At 44.6% G+C, this 26160-nt stretch overlaps 5 protein-coding genes and 1 long non-coding RNA gene across 13 annotated transcripts; 1 reads left to right on the top strand and 5 right to left on the bottom strand.

Moving 5' to 3' along the window:
- Positions 1-5238: 5238 nt before the first annotated feature.
- LOC125991398 (homeobox protein Hox-B1b-like) lies at positions 5239-6620 on the bottom strand. 2 transcript variants are annotated; one of them, XM_049759276.2, is made up of 2 exons: positions 5973-6620; positions 5239-5848 (listed from the first exon to the last, which is right to left on the bottom strand). In XM_049759276.2, the coding sequence occupies exons 1-2, from the start codon at positions 6460-6462 to the stop codon at positions 5538-5540; spliced, it is 801 nt and encodes a 266-aa protein (XP_049615233.1). In that variant the 5' UTR covers positions 6463-6620; the 3' UTR covers positions 5239-5537. The 2 variants fall into 2 exon arrangements, with proteins under 2 accessions (XP_049615233.1, XP_049615234.1); XM_049759277.2 differs by having other exon boundaries at positions 5239-5845; positions 5973-6614.
- A 472-nt stretch (positions 6621-7092) lies between these two features.
- On the bottom strand, positions 7093-10133 carry LOC125991397 (homeobox protein Hox-D3-like). Of its 2 annotated transcripts, none has more exons than XM_049759275.2 (3): positions 10058-10133; positions 8147-8398; positions 7093-8079 (listed from the first exon to the last, which is right to left on the bottom strand). In XM_049759275.2, exons 1-3 carry the CDS (start codon positions 10062-10064, stop codon positions 7544-7546), a joined length of 795 nt encoding a protein of 264 aa, XP_049615232.1. In that variant the 5' UTR covers positions 10065-10133; the 3' UTR covers positions 7093-7543. The 2 variants fall into 2 exon arrangements, with proteins under 2 accessions (XP_049615232.1, XP_049615231.1); XM_049759274.2 differs by lacking the exon at positions 10058-10133 and adding an exon at positions 9561-9786.
- A 2763-nt stretch (positions 10134-12896) lies between these two features.
- On the top strand, positions 12897-21228 carry LOC125990972 (uncharacterized). Of its 2 annotated transcripts, XR_007489151.2 has the most exons (4): positions 12897-13025; positions 14647-14729; positions 19628-19819; positions 21083-21228. It is a non-coding gene; the product is annotated as an uncharacterized lncRNA (long non-coding RNA). The 2 variants fall into 2 exon arrangements; XR_011086094.1 differs by lacking the exon at positions 21083-21228 and having other exon boundaries at positions 19628-20352.
- Positions 13086-14743, bottom strand: hoxb5b (homeobox B5b). Its single transcript, XM_049758408.2, has 2 exons — positions 13929-14743; positions 13086-13862 (listed from the first exon to the last, which is right to left on the bottom strand). Exons 1-2 carry the CDS (start codon positions 14524-14526, stop codon positions 13615-13617), a joined length of 846 nt encoding a protein of 281 aa, XP_049614365.1. The 5' UTR covers positions 14527-14743; the 3' UTR covers positions 13086-13614.
- hoxb6b (homeobox B6b) lies at positions 15009-18268 on the bottom strand. Of its 2 annotated transcripts, XM_049758403.1 has the most exons (3): positions 17928-18268; positions 16314-16722; positions 15009-15621 (listed from the first exon to the last, which is right to left on the bottom strand). In XM_049758403.1, exons 1-3 carry the CDS (start codon positions 18237-18239, stop codon positions 15359-15361), a joined length of 984 nt encoding a protein of 327 aa, XP_049614360.1. In that variant the 5' UTR covers positions 18240-18268; the 3' UTR covers positions 15009-15358. The 2 variants fall into 2 exon arrangements, with proteins under 2 accessions (XP_049614360.1, XP_049614361.1); XM_049758404.2 differs by lacking the exon at positions 17928-18268 and having other exon boundaries at positions 16314-16933.
- ttll6 (tubulin tyrosine ligase-like family, member 6) lies at positions 19028-26049 on the bottom strand. Of its 4 annotated transcripts, none has more exons than XM_049758394.2 (18): positions 25825-26049; positions 24956-25141; positions 24674-24805; positions 24276-24389; positions 24176-24216; positions 23998-24113; positions 23763-23893; positions 23536-23692; positions 23276-23419; positions 23126-23211; positions 22831-23056; positions 22592-22770; positions 22308-22496; positions 21932-22073; positions 21225-21431; positions 21091-21156; positions 20197-20311; positions 19028-19814 (listed from the first exon to the last, which is right to left on the bottom strand). In XM_049758394.2, the coding sequence occupies exons 2-18, from the start codon at positions 24964-24966 to the stop codon at positions 19624-19626; spliced, it is 2247 nt and encodes a 748-aa protein (XP_049614351.1). In that variant the 5' UTR covers positions 24967-25141; positions 25825-26049; the 3' UTR covers positions 19028-19623. The 4 variants fall into 4 exon arrangements, with proteins under 4 accessions (XP_049614351.1, XP_049614352.1, XP_049614353.1 ...); XM_049758395.2 differs by having other exon boundaries at positions 24956-25075; XM_049758396.2 differs by having other exon boundaries at positions 24943-25141; positions 25825-26046.
- Between the last annotated feature and the right edge of the window lie 111 nt (positions 26050-26160).

The following is a 26160-nucleotide window of genomic DNA, read 5'->3' as shown; positions in this document are numbered from 1 at the left end:
AAGCCACAGTTTTCGTTTAGAGAGGTAATCGCACCAAAACGTTTTATTATAGATTGGCTGTCCTGGTATATTTGACATCGAGTGCATACCCTCACTGGATGCTTTGTTAAAGAAAGAATTTATTGCATCTGTTGCCCATTGTGATTTTATGGTAATGAGAAAATACTGCTGCTTTGAGTATGCATACAAGACATTCACCAACACTTGGGAATGGTATAATTATGCTCAATTGCAGTTACCATGCAGATTTGCGAGCTGGCATTTCTGCAAGTGCAAGTAAGCCTACTCTTTTTCACAGTCAATAATGGCTGCTGCATTGTGTTTAGAAATTACACAACAGCTACTGTTGTTTGGTCTTCGTCTTAGCCGATTAGGTTTTGAAAGGATCCATACATTACCTTCACCAAGAAGAGCACATATTAGCAAATGCTTTAATAGATTTAATTCCCTCACCCTGGGTTTTAATCATCGTATTGACCATCATGATGGCTCTCCGATGTGGGCTGAGAAACTAATTAGGATATTTGTGACATCACAAGCTTCTCTAAATTGGTCCCTCACAGTATCTGAACAATGATTTATAACAGCAGTAGATGTGTGACAGAACAAAAACAATTTGAACGCGAACAGGGAGTGTAAAACGAATAGAACACACGCTGGGCCTCGCCTATCGTTTTATTGATCGCAAAGCACAACTGACGCACAGCAAGGGAAGCCATCAAATGACCCCTGCTCAATCACATGGCTCGCGGCACCAACTCAGCCCGAGCTTTTAATTTCCTTTTTAAATATGAAACTTAATCATCTGCTCCTCCTTGCTTTGTGCATTGGGAACAGAGAAGTAACATTCCAAAACTACTCCCACAACACTGGAAGACTACAATTGTGTTAATAAAATGAACAATGAAGATTGAGAGTCATTATGGTTTTGGTCCAACCCCTTTATTGACTTTTTAATGAGTAGGTGTGTCCTGAGGCTTTTGTTCGTGTAAGCTAGTTTTTGTAACGACTTGCGTCATCTCTGTGTTTTGTTTTATGTAAACAGTGAGCCATGGGATGTATTCCAGACCTTTCCGCAATAGGTGAAAATCCATGATATAGAGCAGGGGTGTCAAACTCTTTTTTTTCGCGGGCCGCATTTTAGTCATAGCTTCTTTCGGAGGGCCATTATGACTGTCAACCCAAATAAATGTATGAGTGCCTCGTATTATAAACTGACAAAGAACTCGTTTTCAAATCAGACGAGTAAGAACTGGTCAAATATAAAAAAAAAGATGTTATTAAAAGTGAAGACAATTTGCAATTTTAGTAATGACACATAAATTTGATGCATAATTTGTCTTTGCGGGCCACATAAAATGATGTGACGGGCCGTATCTGGGCCCCATGCCTTAAGTTTGACACCTTGATATAGAGGGACCACAGTTCTCCAATCAAAATGCAAAATGAGCGTGCTTCAAGCAGTTGGAGTGTAAAACTGACACTTAAAACACCAACATGTTCAAACAAACTAGATAATTTATTCTGATGATGCTAACATAAAATGCTAATGTTTTTTTTTCCAATAACATACATCTATCTCTATGTCTTTGTTTGTGGTTTTCATGCAAAGTGCCGTTCGATGACGGCCACTGTCGCGTCCCCACAGGAAGCCGCGGGGTCAGGCCGAGTTGAGTCCCGCGTCGGAATTGTCCCCACATTGACCTGCGCCTGACTGGCCTCCCAGCAAAAAGCCCCTGTGAAGGTAAGAGGAACTGGGGTCCCCTCCCTTGGAAAAGAGGTTCCCTCCCCTTGACAGCTCCACAGAGTCGCAGCCACCTGCCTGCTGGGTCAGCCCCATATGAAAAGGGAAGCTCTTTGTAATCCGACGGGGATTACACCAGGCAACAATGCGCCGCTGAATGAGCGACAAAAGCCCTGTATCAAACGGCGCTGAGGGGGAGCGAGGCTATGATCTCCCACTACTACCAACACTGACTCCTTGGCCACCTCTCATCTCTCAGCTCCCTTGACCCCCCCCCTTTCTAGAATTCACCAGCTCTGTCCTCCTCCTGCCCTCTCATCTTTGGGATCTGGCCTTTTATCAGCGCATTCCTTTTCATTTGCATTGCAGTGTGGGGAGGGACAGCGGGTCTTTCTGATCTGATAGCACCAGGAAAGAGAGGTTCCTCGGGGTGTTGGAGTGTGTGTCCGTGACACACACACACACTCGTGAAGCATTCAGGTGAAGTTCCTGTATTGGGGCTATATCACCAATTGGCCTCGCTGACCCTGCTGGCCAATTGCCGCCCTTTAAATCCAAACCCTCATCAGCGAGGTGATCCGTCCGACACTTCCGAGGGTCGCCGCCAAATGTTTGTGCTGCCAGAGGAGATAAAAAGAAGCAGTTTGTTTTCGTATTTCCTCACAATACTTGTATTCCCAACCCACCCATCGCTCACACACGTCAGTGCTAAGGGGATTTTTTTTTTTTTTTTTCCAAAGCGATGACAGATTGAGGACACAAAAGACAATAAGAGCTAACGCTACGTTCCTCGCCGTATAGGGTGAGGAGATTGTATTATTGTAGAATATATGAGCCATGTGCAAATATTAATCCAGCATTATTTGAGGTGTCCGCTAAGCATAGCGATTGCAGCTCGCTCACTGAGTGATGACATACCTCCATTACATGTGATGTATGTATGCATGAGAGCAGCCTATTTTTCACCACCAAGACATTGTCCCTAGAGGCGGGTTGCTCCAGAAGAATCCATGAATTACCCCGCTGAAACAAGCGAGCCAACGCTATTGATACAAGTGGGATTGAGATACTGGAAGGACGCCAGGAGAACGTATCTGGGCCGCACTTGCCATCCTGCCGCCTCCCTCCCCGTCTACTTAATTGGAATACAAAGCAGAGCGAGGTCGATGAGGGAATGACGTTGAGGAAGAAGGAGAGAGAGAATGGGGGAGTGTTGGGGGGGTGCTGCTGTCTGTCTCCGGCAACCTTCACTCCTCGCTGGGAATTGACTGGGGAACCAGCAAGCGAGACCGACACACTGTCAGTGGTAAAATGAACTGTCACCTTGCATTTCTCAACCTGCTGGCGCCAGCGAATTGGCCGCTTTGAACCATGTGACGTGACACTGATTGAGTTCTGGAAGGAGCCGCTCCAATTTCCACGAGTGTCCACACAAGGAGCATCCTCCTGCATCCTGACACCTCACGTACCTCTCTCACCTCACTATATTGCTTATTCGTAATTGCTGTCACAACAATGAGGCGCTCTAAAGCAGCCAAGTCAGCTCAGTTCAGAAGTTAAAAATAAAAAAATTCGATTTGCGTGTACTCACAGCCGACGATGAGGCGCTCTAAAGCAGCCGTGCCATTGGACGGAGGGAGAGAGGCTCACTCGACTCCACGGTGCCGCTCCGCTGCTCCGCCTCCTTGCTAGTCTTGTTTTTCTTGCCGCCTCGACAGGAGGAAAACTATTAGGGCTCGCCGCTCGGATCCTGGAGGCAATCCCAGCGAGTATTAAGACGTTAACCATGGCCAAGTCACCTGTCTCTCCCAGTTACCGCACTGACGGTGCGGAGAAAGGATGCGGCCGCTGGGGGGATCCGAGAGGCCGGGCCTTGAGGCTTGCACATCCATTAGAGCCTGACACAGATGGGGGAAGGGTCTGGAGTTAAACGGAGCTTCAGTTCCACAACAAAGGAAGAAGGGAAGGCGCTGATCATAACGAGGTGGCTTTCCTTCACTGTACAATTTCAGTTAATAATTTTAATAAAAACTGGGTCAAACAATTTAACCTTAGGTCACATGTTTAGATTGAGAACATGTAAACAAATATATGCTCACCTGTGACCGTATTAGCCTAAAAACACGAGGCCCTCTGAGGCATCTGTGAGATGAGAAACCCCCCCGGTTCTCCCATGAATACTGGACCAGGCTGGTCCTTTGAAGCAGGGGGTCCCTGCCGGGTGACGTGCGACAGAGGAACTGGTAGAAACCCGAGGAAGTGAGCCCGGCAATAGACTTGTAAAAGAGCCAGCAACAACTGCGAGCAGCATGGGGTACAAACAGCACTGGCTTGACCTCAAAGTCAGCTCAGGGGGGGGTCATCTGGAGATATGGCAGATATCAAATCAGCTATGTCGGGCTTCATATTGTTAGGAATGGTATCGGTCTTAAATAATGGTATCGAGCCCTAACGCTAATTTCCCGGTCCATAACGTTTGTTTGCAGTATTCTTAAACAGTGGCGCCCCCCCCCCCTCCCCTTTCATCCTGCATTGTCCAGAGGAAGTCTTCTGAGTCCCCCCACCCTAGGTGAACATCTGTCTCGGCGGCGTCGGCCACAGCCGCCGACTCTGACACGTCCAGATGGAAAGCCCGCTGGGAGCGTTGAGGTATTACCCACAGAGATGGCAGGGATCACACCTCCAGAATAAAATCCCACACTTGTCTTCAGCGCCGGCCGCTTCCTTCTTGTCCAATGTGCCACCATGACCCGTATTGATGATACGGCACTTGGCCTTGTGACTCATCTGAAACAGCTTATAAACTACAAATCTACTAACTAAGCTTAAATTACTTCACAGTACAAAAAAATGTAATTTGCTTTTCCCATCCCATTGCCTTAAATTCCACCTAATTAAATCCAGTTGTTATACATCACGCGGTCGCTAATTTCCGTGTTTATGCGAAACTTCGATGAGAGATCCCTCAAATTCTAAAGCTGCGAGAGAGGGCCTGCAGCCACCCTGGTGTCCTGACAGATTGACTCTGCATTCATTTGTGGCTGAACTCTGCGTGAACCTCGGGCGTTAGCAAAGAAGGCCGCCGACAGGCCGGTGCTGCCGGGCCAGTATGAGCGTGTGGCTGTTTGTGCACAAACCCAACACCCAGTGCAAATATTGAAACTCGCTACCCCCTCCTTTGCCATCAAGCTCAATGAGGCACAAATAAAGTCCGAAAACTGAGATGATAGGTTCCTTAAAAATAAAACTACTGCTTTATTTTGATAATAATTTAACGATCGAGTGGAGGATTTGGATAACAAAAATGGAGACCTGCATGCACCCTGCAGTTTGTTGTCATGTTTAGAGCCCCTGGAGGTATTTGGAGGTGAATAGGTCACCAGGAACCACCCTGTGAGTTGTGAAAGATTCCTCTTGTCACATTATGCAAGAGGGGAATAAATATAGACCACCACATTTTTGCCAACTCTTCTTATACAATGTTGGATGAACTCAAAATTTCAACAAATGTTAATTTATTTATTTTTTCAACAGAATAGGAATGTCAATGTTTCGTTTTTTTTTAATTGATCATCTTTATTCATCTAAATTCTCTGGTTGTAAAATACCCTGTCAAATAAATAGTGCAAACAGTGACACTGAGCAACTCAGTGCTTGGACATAAACATACAAAAGACTTTTTAAAAAGCAAGGAAAAAAATCACATTCGTAGTTTGCAGTATATACCCTGAAATTCCATAAGTCCACGTGCGTTTGATTAGCAATTTTGGAATCCTTCACGCGTATTTCTAGTTCATTCTGTTGGCCTGGCCTTGGGGGGCGGTGCTGGAGGGGTGTCAGGCCCCGGGAGCTTCTCCGCGGGCCCACCGCCCGCCACGCAGCCCAGTTTGTCGCGCTTCTTCTGCTTCATGCGCCGGTTCTGGAACCATATCTTCACCTGCGTCTCGTTGAGCTCCAAACTGGCGGCCACCTCCACTCGCCGGGCGCGCGTCAAGTACTTATTGAAGTGGAACTCTTTCTCAAGCTCGGTCAGCTGCTTTGTGGTGAAGTTAGTGCGGATCACGTTGTGCTGGCCCGGGACACCAAATTCGGACAGAACCGCTGCTGGGAACAAGGAGAAGAGATGGATGGAATGGAAGACGTGAAACTTTTTTTTTTATGAATGAATGAAAGGTGGACGAAATTTTTAGTTTGCATGTGAACTTTTTTACGCATCGCTTCGCCTCACCAGTTCTCGGAGGATTCCTCTTCACTTTCATCCAGTCAAAAGTTTTGGAAGGTTCTTCTACGTGTTCTGCGTCGCTGTCCTTATGCTGGGCCGTGTAAATATTCTCTGGAGGATACTCCGGTTGCCTCTGCTCTGCGCCGCCGTATTGCACGTACTGTGCGCCGCTGCACCTGTCCCCGGTGTAAGGCGGGATATTGGTTCCGAGAGGCGAAACCTGTGCGTGCATGTAGCCCCGGTCCTGCTCGGGGGCCAGGCCGTACTGGTGTCCATACTCCACAGGGGACCCGTAGAGCGAGTTTCCCGGCGGCGGTGGCGCGTACTGCAGGTCTAGGTTGACCTGGTGGTGCTGGTGCAAGGGAAGATTTTGGTGTCCCTCCTGACCGTAACTATCCGCGTTGGGTGTCACGTATCCATGGTTGAGGTTGTGGTAGCCGGCCTTGAAAATGTTCGGCCCGCGGTTACAAAGCGGGTAGTCGAGGTAGGAATTCATCGTGGTTGCTCACACCAGAGGAGTCATTAATCGCCCAAACCCCGAGGTAGTATGTCAAAGCTGTAAAAAGTGCCCTCTACCCCTCATATCACCTTCCTGACACACCACGTGATCCGCGGAGGGCCAATAGCGCGGCCCACCGGCTTCTCTGTCACGTCCGACGCGCTCGTCCATCAAGCGGCTCGCATTTCCATGACAAACGCTTCAATCAAACGCGCTCATCCATCTGATAAGAACACAAACGTCGAGGCGCAATGACAAGTAATTGCCCCTCTAAAATTTTTAATGAGCTTCGTGCATGACTTAAAAATATCTGAATAATAATAATTCTAAATCTCAACAACGCGATTGGTAAAAATCACATTAAGGGTGGCCTTTTATCTTTTTTATCTGTCAGGAAAATGTTTAAAATGCAATTTTATATGGGAAGAAATGTGTTGTCGGGACAAATTCCTTTTTTGGACTGACTGTGTCATGAGAGCGCAGTGATCCATCATGAGCTCTTAAAAAAAAAGAAGACAGCTTCTGTGACCCTCAAAAGAACAATGACACTCTTCTCACATGTCAAATGTATTCTTATCACACGACTTTTCTTTTAAGGCCTTGTAATTAAGTGGTAATGTGAATACATTTTTAAAAAAACGAATTTTAATACTCTTTTATTAATGAAATATGTCAGAGTAAATAAATTCCAATCGTTATCATGGCCACAATTTAAATACAGTTGTGTAGTGGGCCTAAGTGTTCTTTTAAAAAGTGACAAGTATGTTTAATATTATTGAAAGCATTATGCTGTTTGAACATTGACAGAGAGCTTAAAATAGGGAAAAAAATGCAGCTAAACTGATTTCTTTTAAATGTATTGCAAGTAATTTGACTGCAAATTGTAGCAAAAATAAATTAAAGCTTTAATGCAAATGTGTTACACTAAATAAGTTAAATACAACTGAATTGGTGAGTCTTTTGCTTACCACTAGGGGGGGCTCGTTCTTGTATCACATTGATAATTGCCCCATCCATGTCTAATGCTGCTACAATAATAGCTAATATTATAAGTGCATGCATGTATATGGAAGTACAATTACAAATGCGTGAGTTTAGGAGCGTGCATGATTCTGTCATGAGGGCTGCATGAATAATGAAAATCTTCGTTTGGGTTCTGCGCCTGAGCGGTGTTATGCGTGTCGTAGTCTGCGTCAATCGTCATGCTCGGAGCGGGATATTCGTACCACTGCTGCTGGGACTCCAGCCGAAGTGAGGTCGACTGGTAGTCCCCACCCAAGTGCACGTAGCCCAGGCTGGACAGAGTGGGGCTGCCCGAGGCGGAGGGCGATGACCCGGGTGAGGAGGGCGAAGCGGAGGCGTGTTGTTGCTGGAGGAGCCTCTCGTCCTTCTTCTGCTTCATCCGGCGGTTCTGGAACCAGATCTTAATCTGCCGCTCCTCCAGATTGAGCAGGCCGGCCATCTCCAGTCGGCGTGGCCTGCAGAGGTAGTGACTAAAGTGGAACTCCTTCTCCAGCTCCACCAGCTGTGCGCTGGTGTAGGTCGTGCGAGTGCGCTTGCACGCCGGCGTGCTGGAGCTGGGAGAGTCGCTGGTGCTGGTGGGACTTCCAAGGTCTGCCAGACCAACAATGCAAAGTCAGATTTATTCTTTGTATGCAGCATTTTGTTGTGAATAACTAACCTGTACGTCTCCTGTCGGGTTTGTGCTTGGCTTGTCTGGATTCTTTCATCCAGGGGAAAATGTTTTTACTTGCGGCAAACTTGTGCTCCACTGATTGCTTGCTGCAAGCAAACGCAGCACGCAACGAGAAGCTTTGCTGCTGCTTCTGTCTTTGCTGCTGGCTGCTCTCCATGACACGCACACAGAGAGGCCCTTTGACCTTGTGACGAGGCTCCGGCAGCCAAAATGTCACATGGCAGCTTTGCAGAGAGCCTGAAAGAAGGCAGAATCAGGGAGGAGACCAAATGATCCATCTTATCAACTCAATAGTGTGCTGACATGAATAGCCTGCACACAAGCTGCACGATATTACTAGACTGGGATGTAAGTTTCCAAATACAACCTTAAAACTGGTGGTTTAAATAAACAAAAGTAGGTTTCATTTAAAAAATGTGTGCAAAGAAATCTAACATGGGTTATTTAAAATTATATAAGTATAAATGGCTACAACAAAAACAATATGGTTAGCCAATATGGGTCATTTAAAATATTACTTTTTGTGCAGTCGAATTGGGTAACTCAATACGAGTTAAAACTTTACTTTTTACAAGCCTAATTGAGTTCAATGTATTTTTAACTCAGTAATATTAAAGGTACATATGCTATTTTTTTAACATGCTTGTTTTGAAATATCCTAAAATATATTAAATGTTTATTGTTGGCATGGCCCTCAGTGGAATACATTTTCACATTTGACTCAACCATGGAAGTATACTTATTTTATAGAGGTCATTTTTCATGTTCATTGTAGTCCTGTATATTTGCAAAGAATTTTGTATTATGTTTATGTTCGTTGTTTTATTTTTTTGCAAAAAGAAAATGATGCTAAATTGCCCGGCTGCATTATTCTGGCGCACTAACGGCAGTGTTTATCAATGTGCTTTGTCTCTGTTCAATACATTTACAAATAAATAATGATTCGAAGTACATCTTTCAAAATACAAATCATTTTTGTTTGGTTCAGAAAAAAATAAACGCTTGTCAAGATGCCAAGAAATGAACCCAGTAAAAAAAAAACGACAACATTAAATCGTTTTGTTTTCTACCTTTTGTTCCATTATGTGCCTATAAAATAAAAGATGACGTAATAATAATGCGTTATTTATCGAAGTGTTATTTATCGAAATGATAAGCTTCAACAAGACCCCATTGTGCGGAGCAGTTTTTGTTCAAATCTAAAACAGATTTTAAAAAAAAATGTATTTTTGCATGCATCGCCACTGTCTTCTTAATGAGATGAAGCAGCAGCCAAAGACGAAGAGAAGAAGAAGTGTGGAGGCATGCAGCTTTATGAACTCTGCTTGAACCGAGCAGCCTCGAGTCAAGCTCGTAAATCATAAAGACACATCAGCGCGTCTGCATGCGGCCGCCTTACCTCGGAAAGCTCCATTCATCCCCGCGCGCGCACCAAACAACGACGCGTCCCTCTCCCTTTACACTTCGGATTATTTTTAACGATAAAATTCAAATAATCCAGCAGCGAGGGTGGAATCTGATGCCTGCATTTGTGGTCGTTTGCGTGCATGCAAACGGACTGGACAGTATTTGTGCAGCACACACACACTCTGCGCGTGAGCGTTGCGCGTGCGTGTTTGACGAGACGAGAGAAGAACGAATAAAACGTTTGTGGTCATCATGCATGCAAGCGAGCTAATGTAGCCCGTGATAACAATGATAAGATGAAGCTTTTTCTTATTGTTATGATCACCCAATGGCCTCTTTGTGGAAATTAAACAGCATCACGATGGACTGTTTTGTTATTTAAGTGGCTTTAGATAAACACAACCTGCACTTCTCTGAAAATCATTGTCATATTTAGCGTTGGCCTCATCAAATATTTGTCCATTTATAATAATAAATTAAGAATGATACCTGACATGCACGGATGGAAGATGAAAAGAGGCCTGGACGCGCTTTAGTGACGCAAGCATCGATTTGAGACACTTTTGACTGCTCGTCTTCACGCTGGGCATGTCGATGGATGTGATTGGCTAGTCGAGGTAATTTTTAACTAATTGACACCAACGAGTCGCTTTCATCAGTGAAGTGTGACCTGCCCATGTAATAATAACTCAATTGTTATGTAAAAAAACAGGACACGTGTTTTTTTTTTTAAAGACAATTCTAATCTCAAGTATGACGTCAGATAATGAACAAGCGCCCCTCCAAGGACCTCCAGGAGTCACGTGATTAGATTTATCGCTTCTCAAGTCATCTCATTTGAGACCACACTCATAGGCAAACAAACCATAAAACACTTATGATATATGGAAAAACAAATCTTTATGAAACATATTTCATACCACAAAGAAGTTACAATAGAATTAATTACATTAACAAGTTCACACAAAAAATTATTATCACAAAATTGTTGACTTTCTCATTTTATCAGTGATTAATATATTGACTTTCACACCGATCAAAATATTTGATGGACTATTCAAACTATGTTTATTTGCTTCTATTATTTTGGTTCTCTCATTTGTGAGTGTCCTCAGCGCACTCCAACTCCTCGTGTGGAGTGCAGACGTGAATGGAGGAGGTGACAAATGATGCGCCGAACAATGGCCTCCATTCAAGGCAACTTTCACACACGCCATCTTCTGCACAACACAGGAGGCAAGGCTGCCATCCCCAAAAAATATATATGGTGCTTCTCAAACGCCAATTAGCATAATGATCAGCAATAAATATTTCAAGATAGACTTTCTAAAGATTGCATGCAAATACATCGAAGCACTTTCATTCCTCCTCCTATTTCAAACTTCTCGAGGTCATCACTTATGACGTCATATAAAATATTATATTTCATGCTAACAAGATGTAGCCTACTTGTGTAAATAAGACAAAATTTTAAGACAGAGGGAGCATAACTTGATATTTGACACACATTTTTGTAATTACAAGGCTTTCAATTGCTCCGGGAATAGTCGATTTGATGTAATTAATTCCTAGAGGGAGCATTTAGGGAAAATGTTTGCCGCAAGTGTGTGCACCAGACAATTGTAAAATCTCTGAGTTGATCCCAAAGCTTTGTGATATGGCACATTTGCAAAACCCAAACAAAAGGGAAATTGCCATTATGAATGGACTCATAAACGCTGAAAATTGTATACCATTGTGCTCCCTCATCCCCGACAAAAATGATTTCTTGGTGTTCCGAATTCCAATATTATCAGAGGCCAAATTATTGAATCGATTCCAGAATGTGTGCCGATTCGTTGAAATGTGTTTATAATGCAGTGGGAATATGGTTTAGATTTTTTTTTTCTTGTGCTTCTTTTCTTTCGTGGTTGCTTTAAAGTGCTCTAGGAATAAAGTTGAGTTATGACACACACTTTTCACAAATGCCTATTAAAAAATATATATTTATAAAATCATGTCAAATCGACTTAAGTAGCTGTCGGTCCCTTTTTGACCCATAACTGATTATTTTTGACCCATCAGTTCTTTTTTCTGCTTTGACAAAAAAAGGGATCCAAATGTTAATCCAAAAGAAACCCTTGGCTTCTCTAACTTACATGACCCCCACACCACCTTTCCTCCCCCTTTTCCTGCCCAAGATAAGAACCCGGACCAACAAGAGAAAAAAAAAAAAAAAAAAGGAGGAAAAAAGAAAACATCCATCATCCTGCAGGCCGGTCTAAGGCGCCCTCTGCTGTCAGTAAGGTCTCATTACACCACACCTGACGTCTCCTTTCGGGCCAATTAATACATTTCAAGCACGTTTTGTTTATTTTCATCGTGTCATAATGAATAGAATGCAAATTATTCAGTCGAGGCTCGAAAGGATTCAATCATAATTAATTATTACGTGGAAATAGTCAAATGATTAGGAAGGCCTATTTGTCAGTATAGGCTTTAAATATTGAAATTAGTTTTTTCTGAGGGTTAAATTATTTTCCCACATTTCTTATTCCGTTCTATACACGTTAAATATAAATATAATAATAATAATTGTAATAATGATTTTAAATATTGCTTTGCACAGTGACAGTGCAAAACATGTCAGCCTCCATTTGGTCTCCTGACCCCCGGATGATCCCATCTTCATGAATAATGCATAATATCCGGGTCCACATTAGCCCTATCAATATGCAATAGTCATTACAGGAAGGCCAAATTGCCACTTAATATAGTTGTTATGAATATGTGCAAAATGTCCAGCTCACTTTTTCCCTTTTGAACTTTTCTATCATGGATTGAAAAAAATATATACAAACAGGCCTGCATGGATGCGGCCCGTGCACCACCTTTGGCCGCCCAGTGACTCGCCTGGTGGGCATCAATCACTGCCGAACCTCGCTCAAGTTCTCCACACACACACACACAAAATGCAACAGCACAAAACAAAACGGCGTAAATGTATTTTTTATGTAAAGGGAATATTGTCAGTCTAATAAAAAGTCAAATAATTGCCATTTAGCTGCGTAAAATGTGGACGCAAGCAGGATGTAAGGTGAAATAGAATAAGATGCGATTAAAAGGCAATAAAAACGCGGGCCCTCTCGATACTTTTATTGAAACATTGAGGGTCCACATATATGAGCGTCCGCGCGAGCTCGGTCCCCTGCACGCCGTTAAGCCGTCACTCTCATTCAAGCCCCCGTGAATTATATTGAACATTGTCTACTCCCCAAAACCATAAAAGCAACTTTATGGAGCTCACGTGACTTTGCCGCGTACTGTTGTATGTCATATAGGCCCTTTACAATCTTTGCAAAGAGGGATTTTTTACTTGTACTCGCTTAAGACAATCTCTGCTTCTCTTTTGGGGACGTTTTGGGCGATTAAAACATGGAGAAAAAAAACACCCACGGGGACATCTTTCCACTACAAGGTAAGAAACTTTCAATATTATCAGCTAAAATACAACCAGGCAGAAAAAGTGTCAGAAAAGTCCAGGCATGAGAGAGAAAGTTTTATTTCCAAGCGCTATGAGTTCACGTGTAGCTACATACAAAAAGCTTGTTGGCGAGAAGGAAACAAAGTTGACATCACACACACACACACACACACACCGATAGCCTAAACAATTCGAGTATGCACAACAAGCCTTCTCAATGGGCCCATGTTTACATTCAAATGGCAGCAGCTTTATTTTTTTCTTCTTATTATGACTTTTTTTCTTAAAACACTCCACTTCGAGAAAGAGCTCACGTCCAAGAGACAAATATTAATATTTACATCAATATGACATGACACCTACACGCTACCACTAAAAAGAACCACAGAACACTTTTTGTTGTCTATAACAATAGCATGCTGCAAGGTGCTGCGCTTCAGAGCGTTACAAGTATTTTTTTTTACCCTCCGTTTTATTATCCTTATTATGATGATCATTGTGAATATTATTAGAACGCTTTCACCTCCATTGCAGCGGCTGCAGAGGTTGGCCGTGGCGGGGTCGGATGTGCGACGGTCTTGGCTCAGTTGTGGAAGGCGCTGGCGCCCGTCACCAGGCTCATGCTCTTAAGCTTATTGTCCTTCTTCCATTTCATCCTGCGGTTCTGGAACCATATTTTGATCTGTCTCTCGGAAAGACATAGCGCGTGCGCGATCTCTATCCGCCTCCGCCGCGTCAGGTAGCGGTTGAAGTGGAACTCCTTCTCCAGCTCCAGCGTCTGGTAGCGGGTGTACGCGGTCCGGGCGCGCTTGCCGTCCGGGCCGGTCATATCTGCGAGGATAAATTAAAAATTCGAAGTGGAATTTGACTCGAGCGACACCTGGCAGGTTTATTTACCGTGGCTGATGTGCAGCTTCCGCATCCAGGGGAAGATCTGCGGCGCGTGGCACTCGTTTGCGGCGGGGGCGGACGAGGTGGCGTGGCTGGGCTCCTGCGCCCGTTGAGCAGCGCCCGAGCCTGAACCGCGGTCCTCGGTGTCGGTTGCAGCGGCGGTGGCCGCGGGGTCTTCAATATCCGTGAATCCCCCGTTGTTGGTGCTTTTGTTGGCCGCCGAAGTGGCGCTCCGCTCGCACGCCGGGGAGGGGCTCTTCACCTCCCGCAGGTCCCGCCCGGCGGAGGCGCACGACGGCGGCGGAGGCTGCACCGATTCCGGGGACGACAGCGAGCAATTGGGCGTCTGGCGGTAGCCAAAGCCCCGGGCGTCCTCCCCAAAGTGACCGCCACCTCCTCCTCCGCCGCCTGCGCCTCCGCCGCTGTTGGCTCGGTTCACGGTTAGGTCCATGCCATTGTAGTTGTAGCCGAAGGACCCGGAGTGCATGGTGCCAGGGTCTCTGAAGGAGCCGCTCACTGCGCCGTTAGTCCCATAATTTAGTAACTGATAGTCGGAGCCATTTGGGTAGCGCCCTGAGAACGAGTTTACAAAGTACGAGCTCATTTGCTTGCTTTTTTAAAGCCTCGATTTGTAGATCTTTGTCGCTATAATCCTTGTGTGCTTGCACGATTTATGGACGCAATCATGAATTATAAGCAATGAAGCCCTACTGTACTTTGCCAGGTATGCCGCCAAATATGGGAGCGCGCTCGGGAATCACGTGCCTTTGTTGACCAGTCGTAAATCCTCACTGATGACTTCAAGAGGTAATTCATGCTCGCCGCTTACAAATGATGACGAAATAATGGTCGTTAGGCTCCAGTCAATGGTGCCTCCCCGCCGCGCGCACCGGCAAAGCCGCGCGGGGTGAGGGCGCCATCTTGTGGCTGAATAGAGAAGCGACCTCCGACTCGTCACGGGGGCCTCGACAGTCATCCGTCATCCTTGGACGGATTTGACACGATCCCTCGATTGTTTCAACCCTTACACGCGTTTTGTCATATTTAATATTTATAATAAAAAAAAAAAAAAAAACATCATCAGGCTTTCGGGTTATACATCAAAAGGCATTTTATTTTCTATATACAATTTTTCCTGAACAAAATATTGCATCAAACACGTTACAGCAATAAATAATGACATCGTGATATATAAAGCTGACATTTTATGTACAAGCTGGAAGAACAAGTACAACACGTGCACAGAGGCCTACAACAGGACGTATACGAGGAACGACATGTTCCAAAAGCACTACAAATTTCTGTACATGTTTGCATAGTCTCTAAATCAAGACACAGCACAAAGAGAGATCTAAAAGCAGCTCTAGGAGATAGCACGCCACACATGAATAATATCTACAGCATGTTTTGTACACGTCGAGTGTCCTTTTTTTTTTTTAACTCTTCTTCTCCGCCTGCTCCTCCTCCTCCTCATCGGGCGTCTTTGGCGGGTTGAGAAGCTTGTTCTCCTTCTTCCACTTCATCCTGCGGTTCTGGAACCAGATTTTGATCTGTCTCTCGGTCAGGCACAGCGCGTGCGAGATCTCTATCCGGCGCCTGCGCGTCAGGTAGCGGTTGAAGTGGAACTCCTTCTCCAGCTCCAGCGTCTGGTAGCGGGTGTACGTCTGGCGGCCCCTGCGACCGCTGGTGCCGAAGGGGCCTGCGTTCGGACACACACACACGCACGTTTGGGTCATGTTGTGCACCGCTTTGGTCGTGCAGAAATAGCAACGAGATTTCCCGGTGACGCACGTCGGATTTTGTTTATTTAGCCTTCCATTTTTAAAATAAATAGATGCATATATAAACTAGATCAAATCTAATAACTCACAGTCGATAACATTTAGCATTAAATTATGTCGAGGTTAATAAAATGTTTCTGTATACCTGCATATTTGCAACATCAGGCAAATGTGTTAGTGCGCATGCCTGATGCTGCTGCATCCATTTTATAAACACACACACTCACACACACACACACACACACACACACACGCACTTCTTGTTCGTTTAATTCTTAATTTCTCTATTTTAAAAATACATTATTTTTGCATGCATGTTAATAAAGATGGCGTCATAGTCTATGTGTGTTGATGGACAGAGTTGCAGTCCAAACCCGAAAAGAAATTTTACGCGCTGTAGTTTCATGTTACCGTCTCCTCTTTTTTTTTTTTTTTTTTTTTTTTTTACTTTTCGTAGTAGTCGCGACAGCTGTTTGTTTGTGTCTAGCAGGCCCGTGCGCTTGTGCGCGTGTGTCAGCGCGCAACGCAAAAGAGACGCAAACGTGCAAAAGACGCGCGTGGGAGCGTGTGCGTGCATGCGTTCGTGCGTGCGAGGGTGCCATGCACTCACCGACCGAGCAGGCGTTCATCCTCTGCATCCACGGGTAGATGAGCGCGGAGGACTTGTCGTCCACGCTCATACCCGCGCCCTGATCCCCCAAGCACTCGCCTTTGCGCTGCCCGTGCTCCTGAGCTCCAAAAAGCGGCGGCGGCTGCGGCGCGTCGTCGCGACCGGAGAAGGCGCACGACCCCTCGGCGTCCTTATAGAACCCCCCCGCCGGGTTGAAGTCGCACGCACCCCCGCCGGCGGCCCGGCCGTAGATGGCCGTCTGCTGGTAGTAGGAGGCCGGGTAGACTTTGTCCTGCACGGCGGCAGCGGCCGCGGCGGCGGCGCCTCCATAGGTGGCCGCGCCGGAGTAGTGCCTCAGCGGGTCGCTGTATCCCGACGTGTAGAGGGGGATCTGGCCCAGGAGAGAGTCCTGTCCTCCCGATAGAGACACGGGGAAAGTTGAGTTGACAAAATAGGAACTCATTGGGTGGACAACGGGGCGCACTCCGGAGGAAAATGATTTGTTGTCTTTTATAGTCCAAGTGCTTTTGCCATTACTTTATCGGAGATTTGCCTTTTGCTGAGAGGAGGGGGGTGGTTGTGAGGTGCCACTGAACACAGAGGGGAAATGTACCATCTGATCCACCTCTGGCCAATCACCGGCGTCCGCGCGTGCACGGCTGCGCCCGTTTGGGGGGGGGGGGGGTCTTGTTGCGCGCACCGTGTCCCGGGTGCCTCCAAATCAAGTGCGTGGAAAAAACACGATCGTTAGCGTGGATCGTCGTCATCATCACACGTTGAATTCCAAAATTCCGTCCAAATTATCACCAGCAAATCATCACTCAGCACACCAATCATCCCGATCACGTTTTTGACGGCACGCCGATCAATGACATCATTAGCGACAACGTGATTGTTTTGATGGTTTTCTTTCCCCTGATCAATGAGGCCAGATTGCGTCAATGATCATCAATTGCTTCCTTAAATGAATATTGTGATGTTTACACTTCAATTCATCGTGCATTGCTGACTTTTTTTTTCAAGTAAAAATGCAAATCCAGAATGCAGCATAAATTCAGAGTCGTGTAGAATATTTAATAAGACAACACAAATGATTATAACGAGGCAGCATTTAAAAAAGTCAACACTGTTCTGTAATAAGAATTAATTCACATCAATTTATTGTGCAGGGCACTGCAGGCCAAGATGGCGACTGCAGAACGACAACAATCAAGCTTCATATATATTCTTATTCATGATTTGTTATTTTAATGATTCAAGAAGTGTCCTCACTTTACATTTTCTTTTTTTCTTTGCTTCAATTTTTACGCCACATTTTTAACCTCATCCTAACAAAACTATTAGGATATTTCTTTTTACATTTTTTACAAAATCGACAATAAAGCTTCTTTTTTAATTTGTTTATGAACGCAACCAGCACTCAGTCTCACATCCCAAACTCGAACCTCATCAACAAAATGGACCTGCGCGTGCTCGCTAAACCTGCAAACCCTCGGGCTGCGCGTGCACGCGTCATGTTAAACACAAGCCACTGCTTTTTTTGACATGCTGCAACCAAACAATAAGCCACGGACACGCATGCAGGACTCCCTGCTGCCAACATGGCGGCCTTACCTCAGTGCCACATACGTCAACCGTGCCATCGTGTGCCCCCAAACAACACGGATCCAGTCTCCCCGAGAAAGTCCAGTAGAATCCCACCTTGTGCAGGCCGCCGCCATGACTCCACTCGTATATCCTCAGAATAAAACCCACGGTCCACTTGTGGGCCCAAATCCTTTGACCCAATTTCGTCCCATGCAAAAAAATAATAATAATAAAAAAGCGGCTGCAAATTTGCAATAGAGTGCGGTTGTATAAGAAGCAAAAAGCAGCTGCACGACGAGCTGTTGGGGAACAAGAAGTTGTCATTCTAGCCGCGCACATGATCCCCGCTAGCCAATCACCGAGCCGCCCCAGTCGTAAAACTTGCAACGGCAAAGTTGTAAATTTTCATAAAGTGCAGCCCTTTTATGTGCGCCATTTTGAGCCTCCTCCAAGCCGGGAAATCATATTCAAATGTGTAATGAAGAGTTATTTTTATTTTACTACGGTATTTCTGCAGGGAATAAGAAATAACATCAACGGGAAGGTTTATTTTAGAACAAAATGAACGCAAAATATAATAAATATTAATTAAAAAAAAGGGTAAATTAGAAATCCTATGAAACCAGAAATTGCCATATGTTTCTTTCGTCTTGTTCTTAAATCATTCCCAAATTTCAAATCTTTTTCTGAGCAATTCCGTTTCAGGCTAAAAGTTTATTTTTATTTCCCTCTGCTTGGATTCACATTAAATCCCCTCCAAATCCTTTAAAACGTTCTGATCATATTTCTTAATATTTTGGACATCTCATTTGCGTCAAATGCCTTTTCCAGCCGTGGGCCGGCATGAAAGAGGATTTCCGGAATTTACACACGCAATAAAACCATAAATTCCTGACACACATTCCACGTTTGTCGCTTTGAGGCGCCCCTAAAAACTTAGGAGAAAAAAAGCGGAAAATGTTTGCAAATAAAGACGTCATTGCAACGACAGGTTTATAAAGTGCATTCGTTATTGAATAGGTTCATAAAATGTATTTGATAGAGCAAAAATAATTTATTTTCGTTTCTTTTTAAATTGTTCAAAAATATAAAGACAATGTTAATGCCTTGTATAAAACAAAAGCCCATTTCATTTCAAACTGGACAATTTAATTGTCATTTTTACGTTCAATTTAAACACGATAAAATAAATTTTTAAGCCACTAAAACGCTGACAAGTGTTGCGGGCAATTTGTTGTGTTTTTGTTTTCGGAGCGCAAACATAGCAGCTGACAAACGTTGTAAAGTTTTATGGCCTCTGACAAAATGCTAACACGTGCATTTTCATTTAATAAAAAAAAAAGGTCACAGTACAAAAAAATGCAGAATGATACATGAGTAGGACATTGCTCTAAATATCACATGACAATTTCTTGGATTAAAAATAGCCTCATATTGACGACTATGTCCCATAAAACTCACTTTTGCGCTTTAATGAAAGGCCCAGATTTGTGCAATAACGACCGCAGCATTCATTTTAATCAAATAGGAATTTATTATTTCCGTAAGTCCCAGTGAGACGTTTATGCCCTGAGGTCTGGTTGTGTTAAAATTGGCACAAAAAAATAGCAATCAAAAATCTTGTCGAAGTGAATTTTGACGTTCACAGTTTTGCTGTAAATTGTGGGCATGCAGTGTTTGGTCTCCGCTGACACCCCCCCCCCCCAACCAAATTCCTTTTTTTTCAGGGTCCTCCCCTGTGATGCGGGGGCCATCGGGCGAGGCGAGGTCTCTGGAGTAAAGGGGGGCGCGTGGAGGTGACCAGGAGGCCCCGCGGGTCCGCGGGGTCGCGTTGTGCGCAGGAGCTCCGTCCTTTGGGGACCCCCCTCACGAGAGGCCGCGGGTTCGGGACCCGGACGTTTGGCAAGCATGGGCCTGAAGTACGAGCACATAGAAAGGCCTGTTACTCAACTTGGGTAGCACAATAATTATTATTAAGCATTATTTTTTGGGGTAGGCTTATACATGAGAGTATTTAAAAAACAATCAATACATCCATTTGAGTTGCAACGACTAAAAATACATTTTTTCCATTTATAAGATATTAAGTTATTAAGTTTGGGGATAATACAAATAAGTACAAAATAAACCTTATTTTGATAAATTGCCCCACTTAAAATTTTATTGAACACATCAGAACTATTTTTACCAAAGTATTTTTTCTTCATCAGTAATTTTGCCACCTCTGAAAATTCCTCACAATGGTGGCTGTGACGTCACTGTAATTAGATAAACAAAACCAAGTCCAGGTCCTCACCTGGCCCGGGGACCTTCACGGTAGTCCTGGTCCATCCTTTGTCTTTGTGGCAGGCTTCTGTCTGGAGTGAGGCGTTTCGAAAATTCCTGATGGTACTTGAAGTCCTCAGTGAGGTCTTGTGGGACAATAAAACACGCTTTGGAATTAGAATCAGAACCCGGCGAGTGTTCTCATTGTTGTCCCACTCAATAAACAGTTGAAGTGCAATGAGGGCATTACTTAGTTTCTCAAATGTTTCAGATTTTACTCACAAAAGAAAATAAAACGAAATAATAATAAAATAAAAAATACCACTGTACAGTAATACAAGCGTATAAGAAAGCAAAATGGAGGAATGATTTAACATTTAGGACACGTTTTGTTATTATTGAACACAAATGAGAGGAAATATGATATACTAAGAAAAAAAAGCGTATTTTTTAGCGGTCGGTGGATCAGTCGTATAAAAACACATCATCCCAGGCAAGAAACATCTGTGATATTATTTTCTTGAAAAAGAAACATCAATTTAAAGTTCCACTTCAGTGGAGTGCATACATCTTGCACATGCACATTTTTCTAAATACAAACATTCCTCCCTCTTCCAGGATCAGCCACTGGTTCAAATAAAGCAAAACATTTGCCAGCTCTGAAGTAGTGCCCAAACCACAGGTGGCGCTAAAAACTAGATTTATGAGGAGGTGGGAAAAGTACGGCTCGTGGGCCACAGAGAGACGAAAAATGTACAAATCCTCAGATGAGCTGTTATTGAAAAAAAAAAAAGCACTCAACACACATTTAACATCCTTTTTTTTGTTTTCAGATACTTTGCGTATGTGTATGATGATGCAAAAAGAAATCAGGTATAATGTTTTGTATTTGTGTTTTTTTTTTTTTTTTTTGTCAGTCTCTTACCTGCCTAGATGGCAGTATGAAAGGAGTCGCCTTGGTTTTTTCGGAAAGTGGCGTCAAAGCGTCCACCTGCGGGGAAAAGTCTGGGTTAATCAACATGAATGCTTTGGCGAGGCGTTCACGGACACGCCAGTCACCGTTAAAGGTTGCCTCACGACCGACGTCCCCTGGTGGCGGGGGAAGTCAGCGTCTCGGCCCTCCGGCTGCAGCAGCTGGCGGATGTGCTGGACCAGCCCCAGGTCCAGTAGCAGCTTCTTCCTCTGGATCAACGCTTTGACCCGCTTCTCTTCCTCCTCTTCATCATTCTCCTCGTCTACCTCGCAGGTTTTGACTGCAGGGGGAGGCTTGAGGAAGGAAAAAGACTTTTCTTGGGCTGATATTTCTAGGTACAATTTAAAAATAATTTTTAAAAAAACTAAACTGTAAAAGTAATAATTGGGGGCCATGAAAAAGGTCTAATGTGCACAAATGCTCTATTGTGAATTGAATATTGGACATCAAGGTGAATAAATGGAGCGCACCTTCACTAAAAACGACCCTGAATAAGGTTCGCTCCAGGAACGCAATTATTATTTCCATATTATTCCAAATTAGTGTTGCATGGCCTCACACGATCATTTTTTTTTGCACACGTTCTATCTATAGCGTGGCCATGATAATTTTTTTTCTCCCCCCCCCATGTCACGTCTGGGGCTCTGTACATTTGCATGTGGCGACACTAAAAGTGTGCAAGCATCATCTGGCTCATTTGAATGCTGCCAGCGGGGTCAAAGAGAAGGCCACCAATTCATCCTGGGACAAAAGCGCGTGCGGACGCCCTCTTGCGGCGGCTTTGGAGAATCACCGTCTCGGTGGCGGGGGGTCTGCGTGGTGCCGGTCGAGGTCTGAGATTTTTGGAGCGCTCTCCTGCCGTTTCGCCCTGAGAGTCCCGATTCCGGACGGTGTTCACAGTCTTCTGCCTGTCGTGTAGTTCTTGTAGTAGTTGCCTTTGCATGGACAGCAATGGGATTTATTTTTCAAAATAAATATTTTATTTATTTTTCTATTTTATTATACTAAATTATCCAATTGTATATTGTTATATTAATTTAAACAATCCATTTAATTTTATCAATCCATATGATCATTTTAACTATTAACCAATAATTTTTGGGGGTTTTGGATAACACGGAAAAATACAAGTTCTCCCCATAGCTGGCTGGTGGAAATTTTTCAGGTACCTGGCACACTCCTGTCGCGCTCTGGAAGCTTCCGTGGCTTGCACCAGTGAGCTACCCTGTGTGAAGAACTTGTCGTACTTATCTTCTCCCTCCCTGGGGAAGATCCTCCGGAAGCCTCCCATGTGATTGCTCTCATATGTCTCTATCTGCTGGGCCGAGGCGGCCTGGCGCTGGAGCAGCTCCTCGGTCCTTACGGATTAAAAAAAAAAAAAAAAAAAAAAGAGGACTCGAGTGAAACGACTTGACTCGAAACACAAAGACGAGTTTGCAGGGAGAGTTCTAACCTTGACGCTTTGGTCCGGTTCTCTTGCAGACGTTCCTTGGAGCGCTTGCGCTCCTCTTTGGTGATCTTGCTTCTGTTGCAGGCGTTCAAGTTGATGAGCAGCAGCGTGTCCAGCAACAGAGCGTCCTTCACCTCACGGTCTAACGGCGAGTCGGTGGTGAAACTGGGCGAGTGGTTCACCTATTCACACTTTACAAATTAGCTGAGAACTTTTAATTAGTGAAGAGGTCTCAGCAGTACCTCGAGAAGCCAGGGCCGCATGCGCTGATCCAGCAGGACGTCGAAGCCGAGGATCTCGAAGCAGGCGCTGTCGGCGCTGTGGTGGGGGAAGCACGTGTGGTAGTTGTGTTTGAGGACGGGCTGCACGGCGATTAGCGTCTTGATGATCATGTCCTCGATGTCGCCCCATAGTTTGTCCGCGTCGGCGCGCGCCTCCTCCAACTGCTGGATGAGAGTCGACAGCTTCCTGGAGGAACCAAAACCGGACCGCTGACAACTTTGCTCGTTTTACCGTCGTGTTATATTGTCAATGCACCGTTTGCTGCCGGTGTGGTCGTCACGGATGAAGTTGTCGTTGTGTTTGTTGATGGCGTAGTTGGTCAGGTGCATGCACACTTCGTCCTAATCAGAGAAAATGACCATTTCATCTGTGATCATTCCAAAAGTCAAGAACATCTGCCCTCACCATATTGCTGAGTGTTGGTTCCATGTACTTGGTTGTGCAGAAGCGGGCCAGTCCCTCCTTGAACAGGAAGATCCTGAGCGGGTCACATGACGTCACCAGCACGTAGATACGCAAGTCGAACTTGTAGCCGTCCATGATTAAAGGCTGAATTCAAGACATTTATAATTTGAGTGTGTGTACAAATGTATGTGTGTGTGTTGAAATGAAGTTAGATTACGTTTTCGCTTTATGTGAGTCGTTGGGATGTGTTAAGCACCCACCCTGGTGATGTAGAGCTGACAGATCATGTGTTCTCCAGGCCGAATATCACTCCTGGATCTTGTGATGAAGATTCCGCGACCCTGACAGCCGGAATCTGGCTTGCAGATGAAAGTGGCGTGCCGTTTGACACGCGTGTAGGCCTGGAAGTCGTAGTAGCTACAAAAGACGATGAAGAAGGGCGAGGTAAATACTTGAGATGGTTTGGTGGGGTAGAAAACAAACGCACTCTGCGGGAAGACACCACGTCCTTGGAAAGATGTTGTAATCTTTCGGGAAGAGCTTCAACATGCGGTTCAAGTTCCTGGCTAGAGTGTCTTTGCGGCAGATTTCGATCATTCCAGGGAAATGATTGATTTTCTGGAATGCGGCAAACACAAGGTTTCTTTCTTTGGATGACACTACAAAGAGTTGCAAAGAGAACCAGTCCAGGGTGTCCTCCAGATTTGACTTTGGACCACTACCTGGTACTGCTTCATGGCTTTCACCCTCTCCAGAGACACGGAACAGTCGGACCACATCAGCGTCCAATCGTCTCCCTCCGTCACTTTGAGGCCGTAGCGACGAGCGGCACGCCGCACTGGGATTTAAAAGACAAACTTAGTGTGTTCATTTACTGATGCAATGTATTTAAATTCTTACCGCTTTCATACTTGCAGTTGCTCAAGTTAATCCACACATATCTGCAAGAAAGGAAATGACGGTCAAAAGCGCTTTCGGAAGGTAAGGAGATCTCTCCTACCTCCTCTTGGACCTCTTGCGCCTCTTGAGGGCGTGTTCCAGCCCTGGCGCGTTTTGGTTGATATTTTCCGCTTGTCCTTTTTTTTGCTGTTTGCATCCAAACGGCAGAGTCATCCTGAATGCGACAAATTAAGACGAAAAAAAAAGCTAGGATACGAGAAGGTGGTTTTTGGTGATTTAGGTCTAATGCTCAATTAATTTACTGAACCTCTCAGCTAACATATTGGAAAGCTCGCCGAAATATATCGTGTAGTTATGCGATAAACATTGTTAAATGAATAGCTCTTGTTTGGAACTTGTTGGTGTGCTCGTAGTTATGAACGATAAAAGTATGATCACCGAGATTAGATTTAATTCAGAGTCTAGTGGAGCGATGAGTTTACAAACGTGTGTTCTTACTGTGAATCATTTATGGACGCTAGGCAGGGCTTTAGGGCGCATCGCAGGTACAAATTCAAGGTGCCAGGTGTCAGCGTCGGGATCCAATGATGTGGATGATGCTCAGGGTCGCTCAAGGTCAAGTTAGCCTGCCTGATGATATTTGCTGGCTTTAGTTACGTGGCGGGATTTGTGTTACCATTTCACATTTAACAGGCGCAGCTTGATGAATACATTTTCAATTATGATTAAAAAGTCAAGAATGAAAAACATGAATTAGAAAAATTTACCTTCCACACTCACAGTTGATTCATTTATTTCAGCCTCCAAGTGACCTTCTCAGTCACTCGCCTTCGCTTACATGGCCAAGCCGACGCAGGAGATGCCGAAATGGGTCAAGATGAAGCCCTGAGCCGCGGTCTCCTGGAGAAATGGAAGCAGGCATCATGTTGTCATGGCGAGCTCGGGTCGGACGAGCATCGCTGGGATCTGGTGAGCAATTAGAAAGTGTCGAGGGGAAAGAATATGATGACAGAGAGCAAGTCAGTCACTCTTCAGATGGGGGTACAAATGTTGCCACGGCAACCAACAGCTCAAAAATCAACATTGACATTCAATTTGCATTTACTATTACAGGTCTCTATTACTAAAATATACTTTATATTTGAAGTGATGCTGCCCTAAAATTACACTCACCTCTGACCTCCTCACACCTGTGCACTTTAGGGCTCGTTTCAAGATTTGTTTTAAAATCTCTAAATGGCCTCATCTTACCTCTGAGCTGCTCCATTCCTACACTCTTTCCCAATGCATTAGGTCACCTGACCAGCTAGTGTGAAATTTGCTATGCAGTTTTTATTGTGAAATGCATTTTATAAAAGTGTTTCAGCTAAACTCATTGAAATCCTGTAAAAATCATTCACAGACTCCACTTGTAGGGTAATTATTTGAAAATATCACAAGGTTAACTACTTCACACGCATATATCCTGTTTATTGAGGTTGTAAAGTTTGCGAGAGTAAAAAAGAGGTTAAACCTAGTTTACGCTTCGCTGTCATGCTGCCATGGAAACCAAATGCTGCAGAGTTTCCATGGAGACCGCTCTGCTGCTAGCCTGTTAGCTCGCTTTCTTGCTTGAAAAATGACTTTAGACGGGATTAAACGTCACGAACCTGCTCTGATTGAGTGACTTTCCAGACCGCCGCCGCTTTGTTGGATTTTTTCGGCTTCGGCGTTGCTGTTCTTGACACAAACAGGCAAAGAGTCAACAAGTCAACTAGAGTTTGACGCGAACAAGGACGCTTCTGGTGTAAGCCAATCAGCAACACGGTCACATCGCTGGCCTTCTCGTCTCTGATTGGATGGTGGCTCGTCGCTGATTGGTCGTTGATCCCTGCGGCCTTTGCGGAAACATGTTTCTTTTTTGTATTTTTGGTTAATTCTATGATATTTTACAATCATTTATGAATACAGAATGTCCTAAATGTACCGTGATTATGATGACAGTA

This window comes from Syngnathus scovelli, chromosome 21 (assembly GCF_024217435.2).
Source record: "Syngnathus scovelli strain Florida chromosome 21, RoL_Ssco_1.2, whole genome shotgun sequence".
NCBI classification, from domain to species: Eukaryota; Metazoa; Chordata; class Actinopteri; order Syngnathiformes; family Syngnathidae; genus Syngnathus; species Syngnathus scovelli.
This window is presented reverse-complemented; position numbering and strand designations above follow the sequence as displayed.

Coding starts and splice junctions, on each gene's coding strand:
- ttll6 (XM_049758394.2), bottom strand. Junction 23,894..23,997: donor AAGCCATGAAGCAGTACCAG/GTAGTGGTCCAA, acceptor GCCGCATTCCAG/AAAATCAATCATTTCCCTGG. Junction 23,212..23,275: donor AACCAACACTCAGCAATATG/GTGAGGGCAGAT, acceptor TTCTCTGATTAG/GACGAAGTGTGCATGCACCT.
- hoxb5b (XM_049758408.2), bottom strand. CDS start 14,526: ATGAGCTCGTACTTTGTAAACTCGTTCTCAGGGCGCTACCCAAATGGC. Junction 13,863..13,928: donor GAAGCTGCACATCAGCCACG/GTAAATAAACCT, acceptor TTATCCTCGCAG/ATATGACCGGCCCGGACGGC.
- hoxb6b (XM_049758403.1), bottom strand. CDS start 18,239: ATGTGCGCGGCTAGAATGACAACTTCTTGTTCCCCAACAGCTCGTCGT. Junction 16,723..17,927: donor TTGACGTATGTGGCACTGAG/GTAAGGCCGCCA, acceptor TCGGGAGGACAG/GACTCTCTCCTGGGCCAGAT. Junction 15,622..16,313: donor GATGAACGCCTGCTCGGTCG/GTGAGTGCATGG, acceptor GTCCGAACGCAG/GCCCCTTCGGCACCAGCGGT.
- LOC125991398 (XM_049759276.2), bottom strand. CDS start 6,462: ATGAATTCCTACCTCGACTACCCGCTTTGTAACCGCGGGCCGAACATT. Junction 5,849..5,972: donor GAGGAATCCTCCGAGAACTG/GTGAGGCGAAGC, acceptor CCTTGTTCCCAG/CAGCGGTTCTGTCCGAATTT.
- LOC125991397 (XM_049759274.2), bottom strand. Junction 8,080..8,146: donor ACCCGACAGGAGACGTACAG/GTTAGTTATTCA, acceptor TTGGTCTGGCAG/ACCTTGGAAGTCCCACCAGC.